The sequence below is a fragment of the Bos grunniens genome, chromosome 16 (assembly GCF_055505025.1).
Source record: "Bos grunniens cultivar Pamir isolate PY7600 chromosome 16, Bosgru_T2T1.0, whole genome shotgun sequence".
NCBI lineage: Eukaryota > Metazoa > Chordata > Mammalia > Artiodactyla > Bovidae > Bos > Bos grunniens.
Window position 1 is genome coordinate 50,440,396 of NC_141180.1, and position 14,802 is coordinate 50,455,197.

At 38.6% G+C, this 14,802-nt stretch overlaps 1 protein-coding gene across 1 annotated transcript; it reads right to left on the reverse strand.

The window, feature by feature from the left end:
• Positions 1–1,526: 1,526 nt before the first annotated feature.
• LOC147356798 (histone H3.3C-like) lies at positions 1,527–5,237 on the reverse strand. The gene has a single exon (XM_086344999.1). The coding sequence runs from the start codon at positions 5,177–5,179 to the stop codon at positions 4,787–4,789; it is 393 nt and encodes a 130-aa protein (XP_086201125.1). The 5' UTR covers positions 5,180–5,237; the 3' UTR covers positions 1,527–4,786.
• Between the last annotated feature and the right edge of the window lie 9,565 nt (positions 5,238–14,802).

A 14,802-nucleotide genomic window follows, 5' to 3' on the forward strand; every position in this document is an offset into this window, starting at 1 on the left:
GTCTTTCCCATTCTCTTGTTTTCCTCTATTTCTTTGCATTGATTGCTGAAGAAGGCTTTCTTATCTCTTCTAGCTATTCTTTGGAACTCTGCGTTCAGATGTTTATATCTTTCCTTTTCTCCTTTGCTTTTCACTTCTTTTCACAGCTATTTGTAAGGCCTCCCCAGACAGCCATTTTGCTTTTTTGCATTTCTTTTCTATGGGAATGGTCTTGATCCCTGTCTCCTGTACAATGTCATGAACCTCATTCCATAGTTCATCAGGCACTCTATCTATCAGATCTAGGCCCTTAAATCTATTTCTCACTTCCATTGTATAGTCATAAGGGATTTGATTTAGGTCATACCTGAATGGTCTAGTGGTTTTCCCTACTTTCTTCAATTTAAGCTTAGGATAAAACAAACTTGGTCTCACACTGAAGTGTAGGAGGTAGTTGGGCCCCTGGATTGAGTAACTGGAATTCGTCAAGTGGAGTGAACTGGAGTTTTGTTTCCTCTGATACCTCAAGGACAAAGTTAATGGCAGGAGTTGAGCTCTCCTGGAGCAAAGAGATGAGATGACCACATCTATCACTCCTGATGTTAAGGAGATGTCCAAGACTGCACACGTGCTTACTCTGTTGAGACTTTTCCCAGAACTATTCGTATGGCTAGTAACCTCACCTATGCTGTGCTATGCTTAGTTGCTCAGTCATGTCTGAGTCTTTGTGACCCCATGGACTATATAGCCTGCCAGGCTCCTTTGTCCCTGGGGATTCTCCAGGCAGGAATACTAGAGTAGGTTGCCATGCCCTCCTCCAGGGGATCTTCCCAACCCAGGGATCAAACCCAGGTCTCCCACATTCCAGGCAGATTCTTTACCATCTGAGCCACCAGGGAAGCCCAATAATACTGGAATGGGTAGCCTCTCTCTTCTCCAGGGGATCTTCCCTACCCAGGAATCGAACCAGGATTTCCTCCATTGCAGGCGGATTCTTTACCAGCTGAGCTACCAGGGAAGCCCCAGTAACCTTACCTACTTTACGTCTGTTTTTTAAGTTATTTATTTATTTAGTTTTGGCTGTGCCAGGTCTTCGTTGCTGCGAGGGCTCTTTTCCAGCTGTGGCAAGTGGAGGCTACTCTCTAGTTGTGGCACATGGGCTCCTCATTGGGGTAGCTTCTCTTGTTGTGGAGCACAGACTCGAGAGCACAGGCTCAACAGCTGTGGCACATGAGCTTACTTGCTCTGTGGCATGTGGGGCCTTCCCGGATCAGGGATCAAACCCATGTCTCCTGCATTGGCAGGTGGATTCCTTACCACTGAGCCACCAGGGAAGTCTATGTCTATTTTTAAATGTAAAGTTTTTACTGATTCAACCCGGACTTTACTTTTTAGTGCTTCAATTTTCTAATAATAGCAAATTCAATTTCCTGCTTTATTCTTCCCTGTCACACTTATTCCTCACTAATGTAATCTGCTTTCATTATTTATTAACCATCTGCTTCCTCTCCACTCCCATTAGAACATAAATACCAGAGAGACAGGGATTCCTGTTTATTTTTTATTTTTCTCTTTGTGTTTTGAGACAGTGCTTGTTTCACAGTAAACTTGGGGATGTGAATGAGCACTTCCACCAGAGGCTCAGGGCTACTCCAGCGGCGTCCCAGAGCTCTTCTCAGGCCCCGTTCTCATCTTACATGGGTTGTGGCTGTCTCCTTTTTCCTTCAAGCCATGGAAAGCTCTTATTCTGGGAGTACATTCTTGCCAGATTACTGTGCTGCTTGGACTCAAGGAATACAACCTGTTGAGTGGAAAGAAAATAGATTAAAAAAATAATCAAGAAACTTCATCTAAGCCAGTAATCACTTAAGAAATCTTACTGAATGTTACAGTATGAGGCTGCTTTAGTAGTGCCCACTAGCCACAAGGGCTTCCTAGGTGGCACACTGGTAAAGAATCCACCTGCCAATGCAGGAAATGCAAGAGATGCAGGTTCAATCCCTGGGTACAGGAAGATCCCCTGGAGTAGGACATGGCAACCCGCTCCAGTATTCTTGCCTGAAAAATTCCCTGGATGGAGGAGCCTGCTGGGCTACGGTTCATGGGGGCGCAAAGAGACGGACTTGACTAAGCACACACACACACACAAGCACATACTGAATCACAAGCCCTAAGAAAGAGCCTGAAGAAAGTAATGCAAAAGAAGAGCAGAGTCCAATCTGAATACAGCTTTACACTTTGCAAGGTCTTGACCTTTTCTCATTTCAGTAGCTCAATATCACCTAAATGACAACCCTTCTAGGCAGCTGCACAGCTCCTCTATCCTTAAAGTAAAACACAATGAAATAAAATCATACAAAGCCACCTTAAATTTTTAACATAGGAAATGAACTATTTGACCATGCAAAAAGCCAAAACCAGGTCATCCCTCAGAAAAATGTTTGTATTTTGTAATATCAATCAGCAAATACAAAAGAGTGATCAAAGACAGCATTATCACTTTATAATAGTAACCTAATTATTGATGGCATAACTTGCTTAAAAATTACCTATTAGAAGACAAATAACTTTTATTCTACATTTTAAATTTCATTTTATTTTATATTTGGGTAAACTATTTTTTATCATAGCTTCAAATTTTACAAAGAAATAAAATTTAAAAATCAGTATTTACAAAAATGTGTTATAGCCATTTCAGTATCATGTCAATATCTAATTATTGATGAGATAATCTTATGTTGTCAGTTAATGCTTACATTTTAATAAATAATTACATCTATAAATACGATTTCCCTGGTGGTGCAGTGAATAAGAATTCACTTGCCAATGCATGGGACATGGGTTCAGTCCTAATCTGGGAAGATTCCACGTGCCTCAGAGCAACTAAGCCCCTGAACCACAACTTCTGAGCCTGCACCCTCTAGAGCCTGTGCTCAAAACAAGAGAAGCCATCACAATTAGGAGCCTGCACACTGCAACGAAGAGTAGCCCCTGCTCGCTGAAACTAGAGAAAGCCCGTGCAAAGCAATGAAGACCCCAAAATAAATAAATTAATTAAATACATACATAAAATGTTAGTGATTGTGTGATTGTACTTGTAACAACAACCAAAATGATGTAAATAATAGTAAAAATTTCTTAATACATCTACTATGCTGAGGAAATATTGAGCCAAATAACTAAAAAAAAAACTTATATTAGTTCCAGCTATAAATGTGTATTAACAGTTACATTTAACTATGTTGAGGAACATTAGTATGTTTTCAGAATTGGAACTAAAAGTCTTTTCCCTTAATTTTTCCTATGATAAAATCGTAGTAGTTTTTGCAGCAAAACAAAACATTAATTTATGGTATCATTTTAAAAAATCTATTTATTTCCATAAAATTAAATTTAAAAAATCAGCAAATACTGTGAAAGGATTAGATATAAGAGGCTGTTGGTCCACTTATAAGATGGTTTATTTTTAATGTTAGCTTCTGTATGGTTTTATACATATAATAATATTTAAGCATATTTTGTGTATAAATAAGTAAAAGTAAAGGTCATATTGGAGAAGGCAATCGCACCCCACTCCAGTACTCTTGCAGGGAAAATCCCATGGGCGGAGGAGCCTGGTAGGCTGCAGTCCATGGGGTTGCTGAGGGTCGGACACGACTGAGCGACTTCACTTTCACTTTTCACTTTCATGCATTGGAGAAGGAAATGGCAACCCACTCCAGTGTTCTTGCCTGGAGAATCCCAGGGACGGGGGAGCCTGGTGGGCTGCCATCTATGGGGTCGCACAGAGTCGGACACAACTGAAGCGACTTAGCAGCAGCAGCAGCAGCTTCCAAAGAACACCCAGGACTGATCTCCTTCAGAATGGACTGGTTGGTGTGAATAGCTCGGCTTGTATTATATTCTAGGGCCCTTATAAATCAATCCCCCCATCAGTGTTTGCATTATCACCTAGAGGGTTAGTTAACATGTGGTACAATTAGGACTGATAGAAGGTATAATGTGCAAAGCACTTGAACTATGTAGGAAAACAGGTGCAGTCTAGTTAGGAGAAAACCAACTGTACTCTGAATCCCACGCATCTTAATGGCAAGACTCCCCCCACATGTCAATGTGAAACACTTAATTTTAAAACAGGTGCAGTCTAGTTAGGAGAAAACCAACTGTACTCTGAATCCCACACATCTTAATGGCAAGACTCCCCCCACATGTCAATGTGAAACACTTAATTTTAAAATGTTGACTCTACAATATACAAAATAGCTATTATAAATGTGTATAGTGTATTCTATAGCTGCGAGGTTTACTTTTTTTTTTTTTAAGGAAACTGCAAGTTATGCTGTGGTTAAGACTTATCTTCATCCCTTGAAAAAGCCCACATTCTATCACAGTGATGTATGGTCAGACTTAACAGCCCCAACTGTTAAAAACACTTGGATCAAGTCATAACCACTTTTACTGCAAAAGGACCAGTATAGGTTTATCAATTCTAGTACCATAATAATTACCCAACAAGCCGTTAACCTACAGAAAACATGCATCATGAGAAGCAAGAAATATCACTCGTCCCTTCTGCATATTAACAACTTGTCTTTTCTGAGCAACAGTGCTCATATTAACTGAGGTCTGTGAAGGGCCACTTTTCCCATCATCCTGAGTGAAAGATGGAACAACTTAAGTACAAACGCAACATATTATAAACAATTTCCTACCAAAAAAAGTCACAAATTAAGCCAAAGTATTTTACAGAATTTACAAAACACCATAAAAACTGTTTTCACTGAAAGCTCCCCTCCTGCCTCCTCCCCTATCCAGCGAGCCAACTGGATGTCTTTGGGGCGTGATGGTGAAACTCCAAATGGATCGCGAACAGATTAGTATCTTCAGGCAAACCCACCAGGTACGCTTCGCTAGCCTCCTGCAGCGTACGGATGGCGGCACTCTGGAACTTCAAGTCGGTTTTGAAATCCTGGGCGATCTCCCTCACCAACCTCTGGAAAGGCAGCTTCCGAATCAGAAAATGGGTGGATTTCTGGTAAGGACGGATTTCTCGGAGGGCAACGGTCCCCGGCCTGTAGCGATGAGGTTTTGTCATCCCGCTGGTAGAGGGGGCGCTTTTCCCGGCCGCTTCGATGACCAGCTGTTTGCGGGGCACTTTCCCACCCGTGGATTTATAAGCTGTCCTCTTGGTCCGGGCCATTTTCTTTGAGACCGCTGCCCAAGTCTTAGGCCACTTCTTCGAATGCGGCGCCGCGTCTGCTGCCCAACGGAGAGCCGAGCGAAGCGCGGAACCCCCTCCAACGAACAACCAAACCGCTTTACCGGGGTGTTCTTCCTAAATACATACTCTAGCCTTACCCTGATGGACTGGCAGTTTTTTAAAGATCAGACAAAACAAAAATCTTGAAGAGTATGAAATAATTTAGAAAGACTATGTATTCATAAATAGTGGATTAGGCTTAAAATATTGTCTTAAAATACAGTTATTGATTACATTTTCTAAGACAGGTATCACTGAATGCCATTTGGGCATACCTTTTATGTGTAAAATACGTTTCATCAATACATTTTATCTGTCACTTCAGTAAATAACAAAATAATAAAATACAGATTATTATTTGTTTCATGCAAAACAAATAATACACTTGCCTTCCATAGAAGTTTTTCTCAGTTTTCAAAATATTTTCCCAAGTTCAGTGGTTACAACAACACTTTCTTGTTATTTTAAATATATACATGTGAAAATTTAGATTCCGATTAAGCAAATGTCTTGCCAGAGTTTTTACAACCATTTCTACAGAGCTAGTATGTAAATTTGTATCAATTCACCATCAAATCTTATTTTCCATTTTGTTTTCAACTTCTGCTCTTATCAGAGTCTGGATCAAATTGGTCTCAGTAAATATGAAGTGTATTTCTTGGTTTGGTTATGTTTTTAGAGAATAAATTATGACTAAGCTAATGACTGAAAAAAAGCCAGTGAAAAGATTTTAAATCTCATTCTTTGAATTTTATTTATTCATAAATTTATAATTTCAGCTTTGTTAAAGCATAATTGATGTAAAACTGTAGAATATTTAAAGTGTATCTCATGGTGGAATTCTCATCCATCACTTCAAATATTTATCTTTTTTTGTATTTGAAAATACAAATTCTACTCTTAGCAAATTTCAGTTACAAATACAGTGTTATCAGCTATAGTCACCATGTTTTACATTAGATCCTGAAACCTTATTAATCTTGTCACTGTAATCTATTCACTGTAACATTTACCACTCCCTTGTTATTTCCCAGCTTCTAGCCCTTGGAAATCATTTTTTCTACTCTCTGTTTCTATGAATTTGACATTCCACCCCCTCCCCCAGATTCCACATATATGTGATAGCATGTAGTCTGGCTTATTTATTTTGCGCAATGCCTCCAAATTCCATCAATGTTTTTGAGAATGGAAGGATTTCCTTTTTTTCATGGCTGGTTAATATTCCATTGAGTATGTGTGTGTGGCTTTTTATTCATTCATCCTTTGATGGACATTTAGGTTGCTTCTATAAAGAACCCTCCTGCCAATGCAGGAGACATAAGAGACAAGAGTTCAATCCCTGGGTCAGGAAGATCCCCTGGAGGAGGGCACAGCAACCCACTACAATATTCTTGCTGGAGAATCCAACGGACAGAGGCGTCTGGCAGGCTGCAGTCACAGGGTCGCACAGAGTTGGGCATGACTGAAGGGACTTAGCACACACACACACACCTTGGCTGCAATGAACATGGTAGTGAGACATCTCTTTGATACCCTGTTTTCATTTCCTTTGCATGAACGCTCAGAAGTGGAATTACTGGATCACACTGTAGTTCCGTTTTTTATTTATTTTGAAGAAACACCATAATGTTTTCCATAATGGCTGTACCAATGTACATTCCCACCAACAGCATACGAGGGTTCCCTTATCTCCACATACTCTGTAATACTTGTAATGTCTTATCTTTTTGATGATAAGCTTTCGGACAGGTATGAGGTTATATCTCACTGCAGTTTTAATTTGTACTTCCTGTTGCTTAGTGATGCTGAGCACCTTTTCATGTACCTGTTGGCCAGTTGTATGTCTTCTTTTGGAAAATGTCTATTTACGTCCTTTGTCCATTTTAAAATCATATTGCCTCCCCCCACCCATTGAATTGCATGATTACATGCATTTTGGATATTAACCTATTATCAGATTTATGATTTGCAAATATTTTCTCTCATTCTGTGGGTTGCCTTTTCATTTTTAAAACTGATTGCTGTGCAGAAGGTTTTAAGTTTGATGTGGTCTTCTCATTTATTTTTGCTTTTGTTTTTGCTTTTGATGTCAAATCCAAAAAACTCTTGCCAAGACTGTCATGGAATTTACTTCTGATGTTGTCTTCTAGGAATTTCATGGTTTGGGTCTCATGTCCAAATATTTAATCTGTTTTGCGTTGATTTTTGTGTATGGCGTAAGATAGGGGTCTGGTTACCTTTTTTGCATGTGGCTGTCTATTTTCTCCAACATCATTTATTGAAGAAACTATTCTTTCTTCACTTTATCTTGGCTCCTTTAGTTGATCACTGATGTGCGAACTTATTTCTGGGCTCTCTATTCTATTCCATTGATCTGTGTGTCTGTTTTTATGTCAATACAATATTGCTTTGATTCAGTTCAGTTCAGTTGCTCAGTCATGTTCAACTCTTTGTGACTCCATGGATCACAGCACACCAGGCTTCCCTGTCCATCACCAACTCCTGGAGCTTGCTCAAACTCATATCCATCGAGTCGGTGATGCCATCCAACCATCTCATCCTCTGTCATTCCCTTCTCTTTCTGCCTTCATTTTTTACCAGCATCAGGGTCTTTTCAAATGAGTCAGTTCTTCACATCAGGTGGCCAAAGTATTGGAGTTTCAGCTTCAGCATCAGTCCTTCCAATGAATAGTCAGGACTGATTTCCTTTAGGATTGACTGATTGGATCTCCTTGCAGTCCAAGGGGCTCTCAAGAGTCTTCACAATACCACAGTTCAAAAGCATCAATTCTTGGGCACTCAGCCTTCTTTATGGTCCAACTCTCACATCCACACATGACTATTGAAAAAAACCATAGCTTTGACTAGATGGACCTTTATTAGCAAAGTAATGTCTCTGATTTTTAAAATGCTGTCTAGGTTGGTCATAACTATTCTTCCAAGGAGCAAGCATGGCTCCTTGGAAGAAATTTCATGGCTGCAGTCACCATCTGCATTGATCTCGGAGCCCAAGAAAACAAAGTCTGCCACTGTTTCCGTTGTTTCCCCATCTATTTCCCATGAAGTGATGGGACCAGATGCCATGATCTTCATTTTCTGAATGTTGAGTTTTAAGCCAGCCTTTTCACTCTCCTCTTTCACTTTCATCAAGAGGCTCTTTAGTTCTTCTTCACTTTCTGCCGTAAGGGTGGTGTCATCTGCGTATCTGAGGTTATTGATATTTCTCCTGGCAATCTTGATTCCAGCTTGTGCTTTATCCAGGTTGGTATTTTACATGATGTACTCTGCATATAAGTTAAATAAGCAGGGTGACAATATACAGCCTTGACGTACTGCTTTCCCAATTTGGAACCAGTCTGTTGTTCCATGTCCACTTCTAACTGTTGCTTCTTGATCTGCATACAGATTTCTCAGGAGGCAGGTCAGGTGGTCTGGTATTCCCATCTCTTTAAGAATTTTCCACAGTTTGTTGTCATCCACACAGTCAATGGCTTTAGCGTAGTCAATAAAATCAATTGCTTTGATTTACTATCACTTTTAATATAATTTAAAGTCAGAGAACATAATGCCTCCAGTTTTTCTTTTTTCTCAAAACTCTTTCAGCTATTCGGGTCTTTTGTGGGTCCATGCACATTTTAGAACTGTTTGGTTTATTTTTGTAGAAAATGCTTTTGAAATTTTGGTAAGGCTTACATTGAATCTGTAGATTGCTTTGGGTAACATGGACATTTCTTTTTTTTAATATAAATTTATTTACTTTAATTGGAGGCTAATTACCTTACAATATTGTATTGGTTTTGCCATACATCAACATGAATCCGCCAGGGGTGTACACGTGTTCCCCATCCTGAACCCCCCTCCCACCTCCCTCCCCATACCATCCCTCTGGGTCATCCCCAGATGACCAGCCCCAAGCATCCTGTATCCTGCATCGAACCTGGACTGGCGATTTGTTTCACATATGACATTTCAACAATATTAATTTTTCCAATTGATGAGCATAGAGTACCTTTTCGTTTTCATTTATTTTGTAATCCTTAATTTCTTTCATCAGTGTCCTATAGTTTGTAAAGATCTCTCATCTTCTTTGTTAAGATTATTCCTAGGTTTTAAAAATTCTTTTTGATCCTATTAGAACTTAAAAATCTAAAGCTCAGATTATATTTTCTGCAGATCTTACCTCCTTTGTGTTGAGTAGGTTCTCTAGCTGTTGAAGCACCATTTATCAAGGAAGACTGTTCAGATACTGAATATTTAGTTTTATACTGTTTCATTCAATATAAATGCTTTAATAAGTAGAATTTTAATTAAGATATAGCCTCAAATTCCTATGTAATTACATAAATTTGATATATATAGAAACAGATGTCTATATTTAGTAAATTATTTGGGTAATTTCAAGTATCAAGTACTATCCTTTTGGCCTTTCAGTCCCAACACTGGGTTGGCTATTAATACTTCATGCTGGTAAGATAATGTTATTTTTCTATTAATTCTATCAAGTTATTTGGTGAATTTCTACTTAGAAATGTTCTGTTTCTACTTAGAAAAGTCATAAATAAAGGCTTTTTTAAATACTCTGTTTTTCTTCATGCGTTATCATTCAGTTCTACCATATTGAATATTTCTAAAATTACTCTAGTTAACCATGCTTCCAAAAAGAACAAAGTGTTATCCAAGAGTGAATTCTGTCATGCTGCAATCCATGGGGTCCCAAAGAGTCAGACATGACTGAGCAACCAAATAACAAGAGTGAATTATTATTTATTTTTTTGGTGATTGTTTCTCATAAAGATTCTCTCTGATAATCCATCTTATAAAAAGAGTAGAGAATAAACTCACAGGCTGCGAAAGAGCATAGTGTTTACTAGTCAGGAAAGGAATTACAATTTATTAAACTATTTATTAATAAATAAATAGTTTAATATTTATTATTATTTATTAATAAATAGTTTAATAAATTGTAATTCCTTTCCTGACTTAATTAATAAATAGATTATTAAATTTATTAGATTATCTTTGGATGAATACAGATATAAACACTTTACAGACTTCAGCCAACCACATTTCATGTGAAGATATCATGTTTGAAAAAAGACAATCAAAGAATTAACTATCTAGTCACAATATCAGTGTATAGTGCAAAAGGTATACTTGCACTAGCTGCAATACTATACTACTATACTTGCAATACTGTTGAGGCGTTGTTGAGTACTGTTACTACTACTGTTGCTACCATTGTCACTGTTTTATAGCTATTTATGGCTCTGATTCATTGAATCCCTAACACACACCAAAACTGAAATTAGCTTTTAAACAAATCTCATTTAATACTCAGAACATTGCTGAAAGTAAGTGACATGGATAATTCAATCTTACATATAAAATACTCAGGCAAAAATCATGAAATAATCTATACAGTGTCACATAATAACTGATAAATTTTAGATTTAAAACTGAAACCAAGACCTTTTTGATTACACTCTCATAGCTAGCAAATTATATTCCATAGGAAATCTTTTCAGTGAGAAATAAATTATGTTAGGTACTCACTAATGGGTTTGGTTACAACCCTAATACCCTATAGCTTACATCATCATTTAAAAAATCATATGTATTTATTTTGGCTGCACCACTCAGCATGTGGTATCCTAGTTCCCATATCAGGGATCTAACCTGTGTCCCCTGCAGTGGAAGTGTGGAGTCTTAACCACTGGACTGCCACGAAAGTCGTACTTTTAATAAAGTTTCTTTAACTTTATTCAGGAAAATGAAGAATAAGCAGACATTCACATGTATTTAGGGATGGAGGTGTCTGGGTGGGATCTTAAGCCAACAGGAAATCTGGCATGCCTAAATATTATTTCCAGCCCCTCATACTCTTACCATTGTAAGAATAGTCATTATATTATTTCATATATAAAAACATCCAGAAGCTGTGCCTTATGATAATTAGTGTACTTATTTCTCATAAAAATGTAGAATGGTAAATCATGTATTAATAAGGAGGTATTATAGGCAATGTGTAAAGATTTTTTTTTTTTGCTACTTAATTCATTCAGATGTTCCTGATCATGAAATAATTCATCCAGTGTCACACAGTAACTGACAAATCTATAAGACGATCAGCAGTGCATTTCTTATCAAGTCTTCAGATTTTTCTCTGGCTTAGTTTTGCCTTTCCCACAAGTATTTATAAGGTCAAGATGAGGACCTTATCAAAAGGGCCTTGTCTGTCCACTCATCTTGACTTCAGACAGGTTTTTTTCTTGATCTCCTGGAAATAACACATTACAACAGCCAAGGTTTTGCTTGAAAAGGCAAGATGGCTCTATGGTCACTCAAGTTACTCCCTGTGGTGCCCTCAGCCACCAAGTAAGAGGTCTGATTGCCCTGAGCCTGCCCTGGTGCATGGAAGTCCAGGCCACGTTGGGGAGGTATCATGGAAGTGCTCCAGAAAATCCTGCTTCAACTGCAGACATGGGAGTGAAGTTACCTCCAGAGGATTCTAGCTTCTACTTGTCCTGATCCCTAAGCCCAGAGCCTTCTCTACTGAGGGCCCAGGATCAGAGAGCAGAAAAGAGCCTTTCCCACTGTGCCCTGTGTAAACTCCTTGCCCTGTGACCATGAACAAATATTCAATGCCACAATTTTGGAGGTTAGTTCATTAAAAATTACTTTAAGAGCAAGAAAAATAACACAAATATGCAAGTTCGGGAATTGCCATAGCACATACACTACAATCTGTTTCCTTCCTCTCCTGGGTTTGTATCTGGAAGCAACAACTGTTACATGTCTGTATTTCTTCCAGATTTAGTAACTGAGCAGTGATATAGCACTGACACTCTGACAAGCATTTTTCTCAGGGCTTTTCCTGTGTTTATTCATGTCTTCTTCATTTACCACAGATAATCAGGTGGCAGGATGAAGGGAAATCCTCTGTTCCCATCATTTTCCAAGAATGGAAATCTTAACTGTTTTTCAGTGTTGTCTTTTGAATGCTGTTCCTCTCCTCAGATAAGTATATTTTTCATAATATATTCCCTAATACTTTTTTATTTCATTCCTCAAGTTTCCTATCTACACACACACTTTTCTTTCTTTAAAAAAATAATTTTTATTGGAGTGTAGTTGTTTTACAAAGTTGTGTTAGTTTCTGCTGTACAGCAAAGTGAATCAGTTAGGCCTAGACATACATCCCTTATTTTTTAGATTTCCTTATTTAGGTCACCAGAGAACATGAGTAGAGCTCTCTATGCTATACAGTGACCACAACAAATTCTAGAAAATTCTTAAAGAGATGGGAATACCAGACCACCTGACCTGTCTCCTGAGAAATCTGTATGCAGGTCAGGAAGCAACAGATAGAACTGGACATAGAACAACAGACTGGTTCCAAATAGGAAAAGGAGTACGTCAAGGCTGTATATTGTCACCCTGTTTATTTAACTTATATGCAGAGTACATCATGAGAAACGCTGGGCTGGATGAAGCACAAGCTGGAATCAAGATCGCTGGGAGAAATATCAGTTATCTCAGATATGCAGATGACACCACTCTTAGACCAACCTAGATAGCATATTCAAAAGCAGAGGCATTACTTCGCCAACAAAGATCCATCTAGTCAAGTCTATGGTTTTTCCAGTAGTCATGTATGGATGTGAGAGTTAGATTACAAAGAAAGCTGAGCGCCAAAGAATTGACGCTTTTGAACTGTGGTGTTGGAGAAGACTCTTGAGAGTCCCCTGGATTGCAAGGAGATCCAACCAGTCCATCCTAAAGGAGATCAGTCCTGGGTGTTCATTGGAGGGACTGATGTTGAAGCTGAAACTCCAATACTTTGGCCACCTGATGTGAAGAACTGACTCATTTGAAAAGACCCTGATGCTGGGAAAGACTGAAGGCGGGAGGAGAAGGGCATGATAGAAGATGAGATGGTTGGATGGCATCACCAACTCAATGGACATGAGTTTGAGTAAACTTCGGTAATTGGCGATGGACAGGGAGGCCTGGCATGCTGCAGTCCATAGGGTCGCAAAGAATCAGACATAGCAGCTGAACTGAACTGAACTGAACTGAGGTTCTCATTAGTTACCTATTTTATACATGGTAGCACATATATTCGGAGAAGGCAATGGCAACCCATTCCAGTACTCTTGCCTGGAAAATCCCATGGACAGAGGAGCCTGGTAGGCTGCAGTCCATGGGGTCGAGAAGAGTCGGACACGACTGAGTGACTTCACTTTCACTTTTCACTTTTCACTTTCATACATTGGAGAAGGAAATGGCAACCCACTCCAGTGTTCTTGCCTGGAGAATCCCAGGGATGGGGGAGCCTGGTTGCACAGAGTCGGACACAACTGAAATGACTTAGCAGCAGCAGCAGCAGCAGCACATATATTTTCTACCAAGCTGGGAAGCAATAAAATTCTTAACTTAGAGATGTATTATTTTACCCCTTCTTTTGCCTCCTTGTTCTTCACTCTGAGGAACAGCAATTGAGATAGGGCAATCCTGGAGAAAATATGACACCATCTATCTTCTTGTTATATACCTCATTAATGATCCATTTGATTTCTTGCAGATTTTTGTGGTGCATCAGCAATGACAGAGATTTGTACTATAGCATTCCAAAACTTGAACACTACCTGCTTTGTTTTAAACACGGCAATTCTCTCTTCTAGAATTTTCATTTTTACCGAGGCTGGAGGTGGGGGTGGGGCTGCTACTTACCTTTTCATAGCTAAATTTCATGACCTAACACAGGAATGGTGTGATTAGGTGTTAAATTTTGAGCCAGAACATATATTTAATCCTACAGTTTTGGGTTATCCAAAATTCTTTGTATAGGAAAGATTTAATTATATATTTTTACTCAACCCACTGGTGAAAATACACTATTATTTTAGCTCATTGACTACACAGTCTTGTGCACACACAATGACAGGGACTTTTTTTTTTAATGAATACACAGAGACTGAGACATAATCCAGTCTACAAAATCAGTTGCATTCAGAGAAAAAGAAAGTGATAACGAATAAGACAAGGATTAATGTAATTAGATAAGTATATGCTCAGAGAGAATGTGACATTTTACAGTTGAATTCCTATTATTGCTGCTTTCATCTGGAAAAAAATTTTAGTTGTTTGATAAACAAATGTCTACTGACTCAGAAATAGCAAAAATGGTATTTCCACCAAGAATGAAACTTCTTTTTATTCTCAACATATTCGTTTTTTTCTCTTCACTTTGAAAATTTCAGTAGCAACTCTATTTAGGGAGGTCTTTTTCTCTCATATAACTTGTTTTCTTAATCAGAGAGTAATAATGTGTGGTTCTGGGATTCAATTTTTGAAGTAAAATGTTGACTCTGAAATGCCACACTCATCCATGAAAACACACAACAGTCTACACAGAGCAGGGCTGCCTTCACTCTGAAAGTTCTATGATGACTGGTTTCCATGGAAATGTGATGATGCGCATCCTACATTCCATTCCAATTGTCACTCTGTGAGATTCAAATTTAGTGCCAGATGAGAAGCTGTCACCCTCACACCTCAAG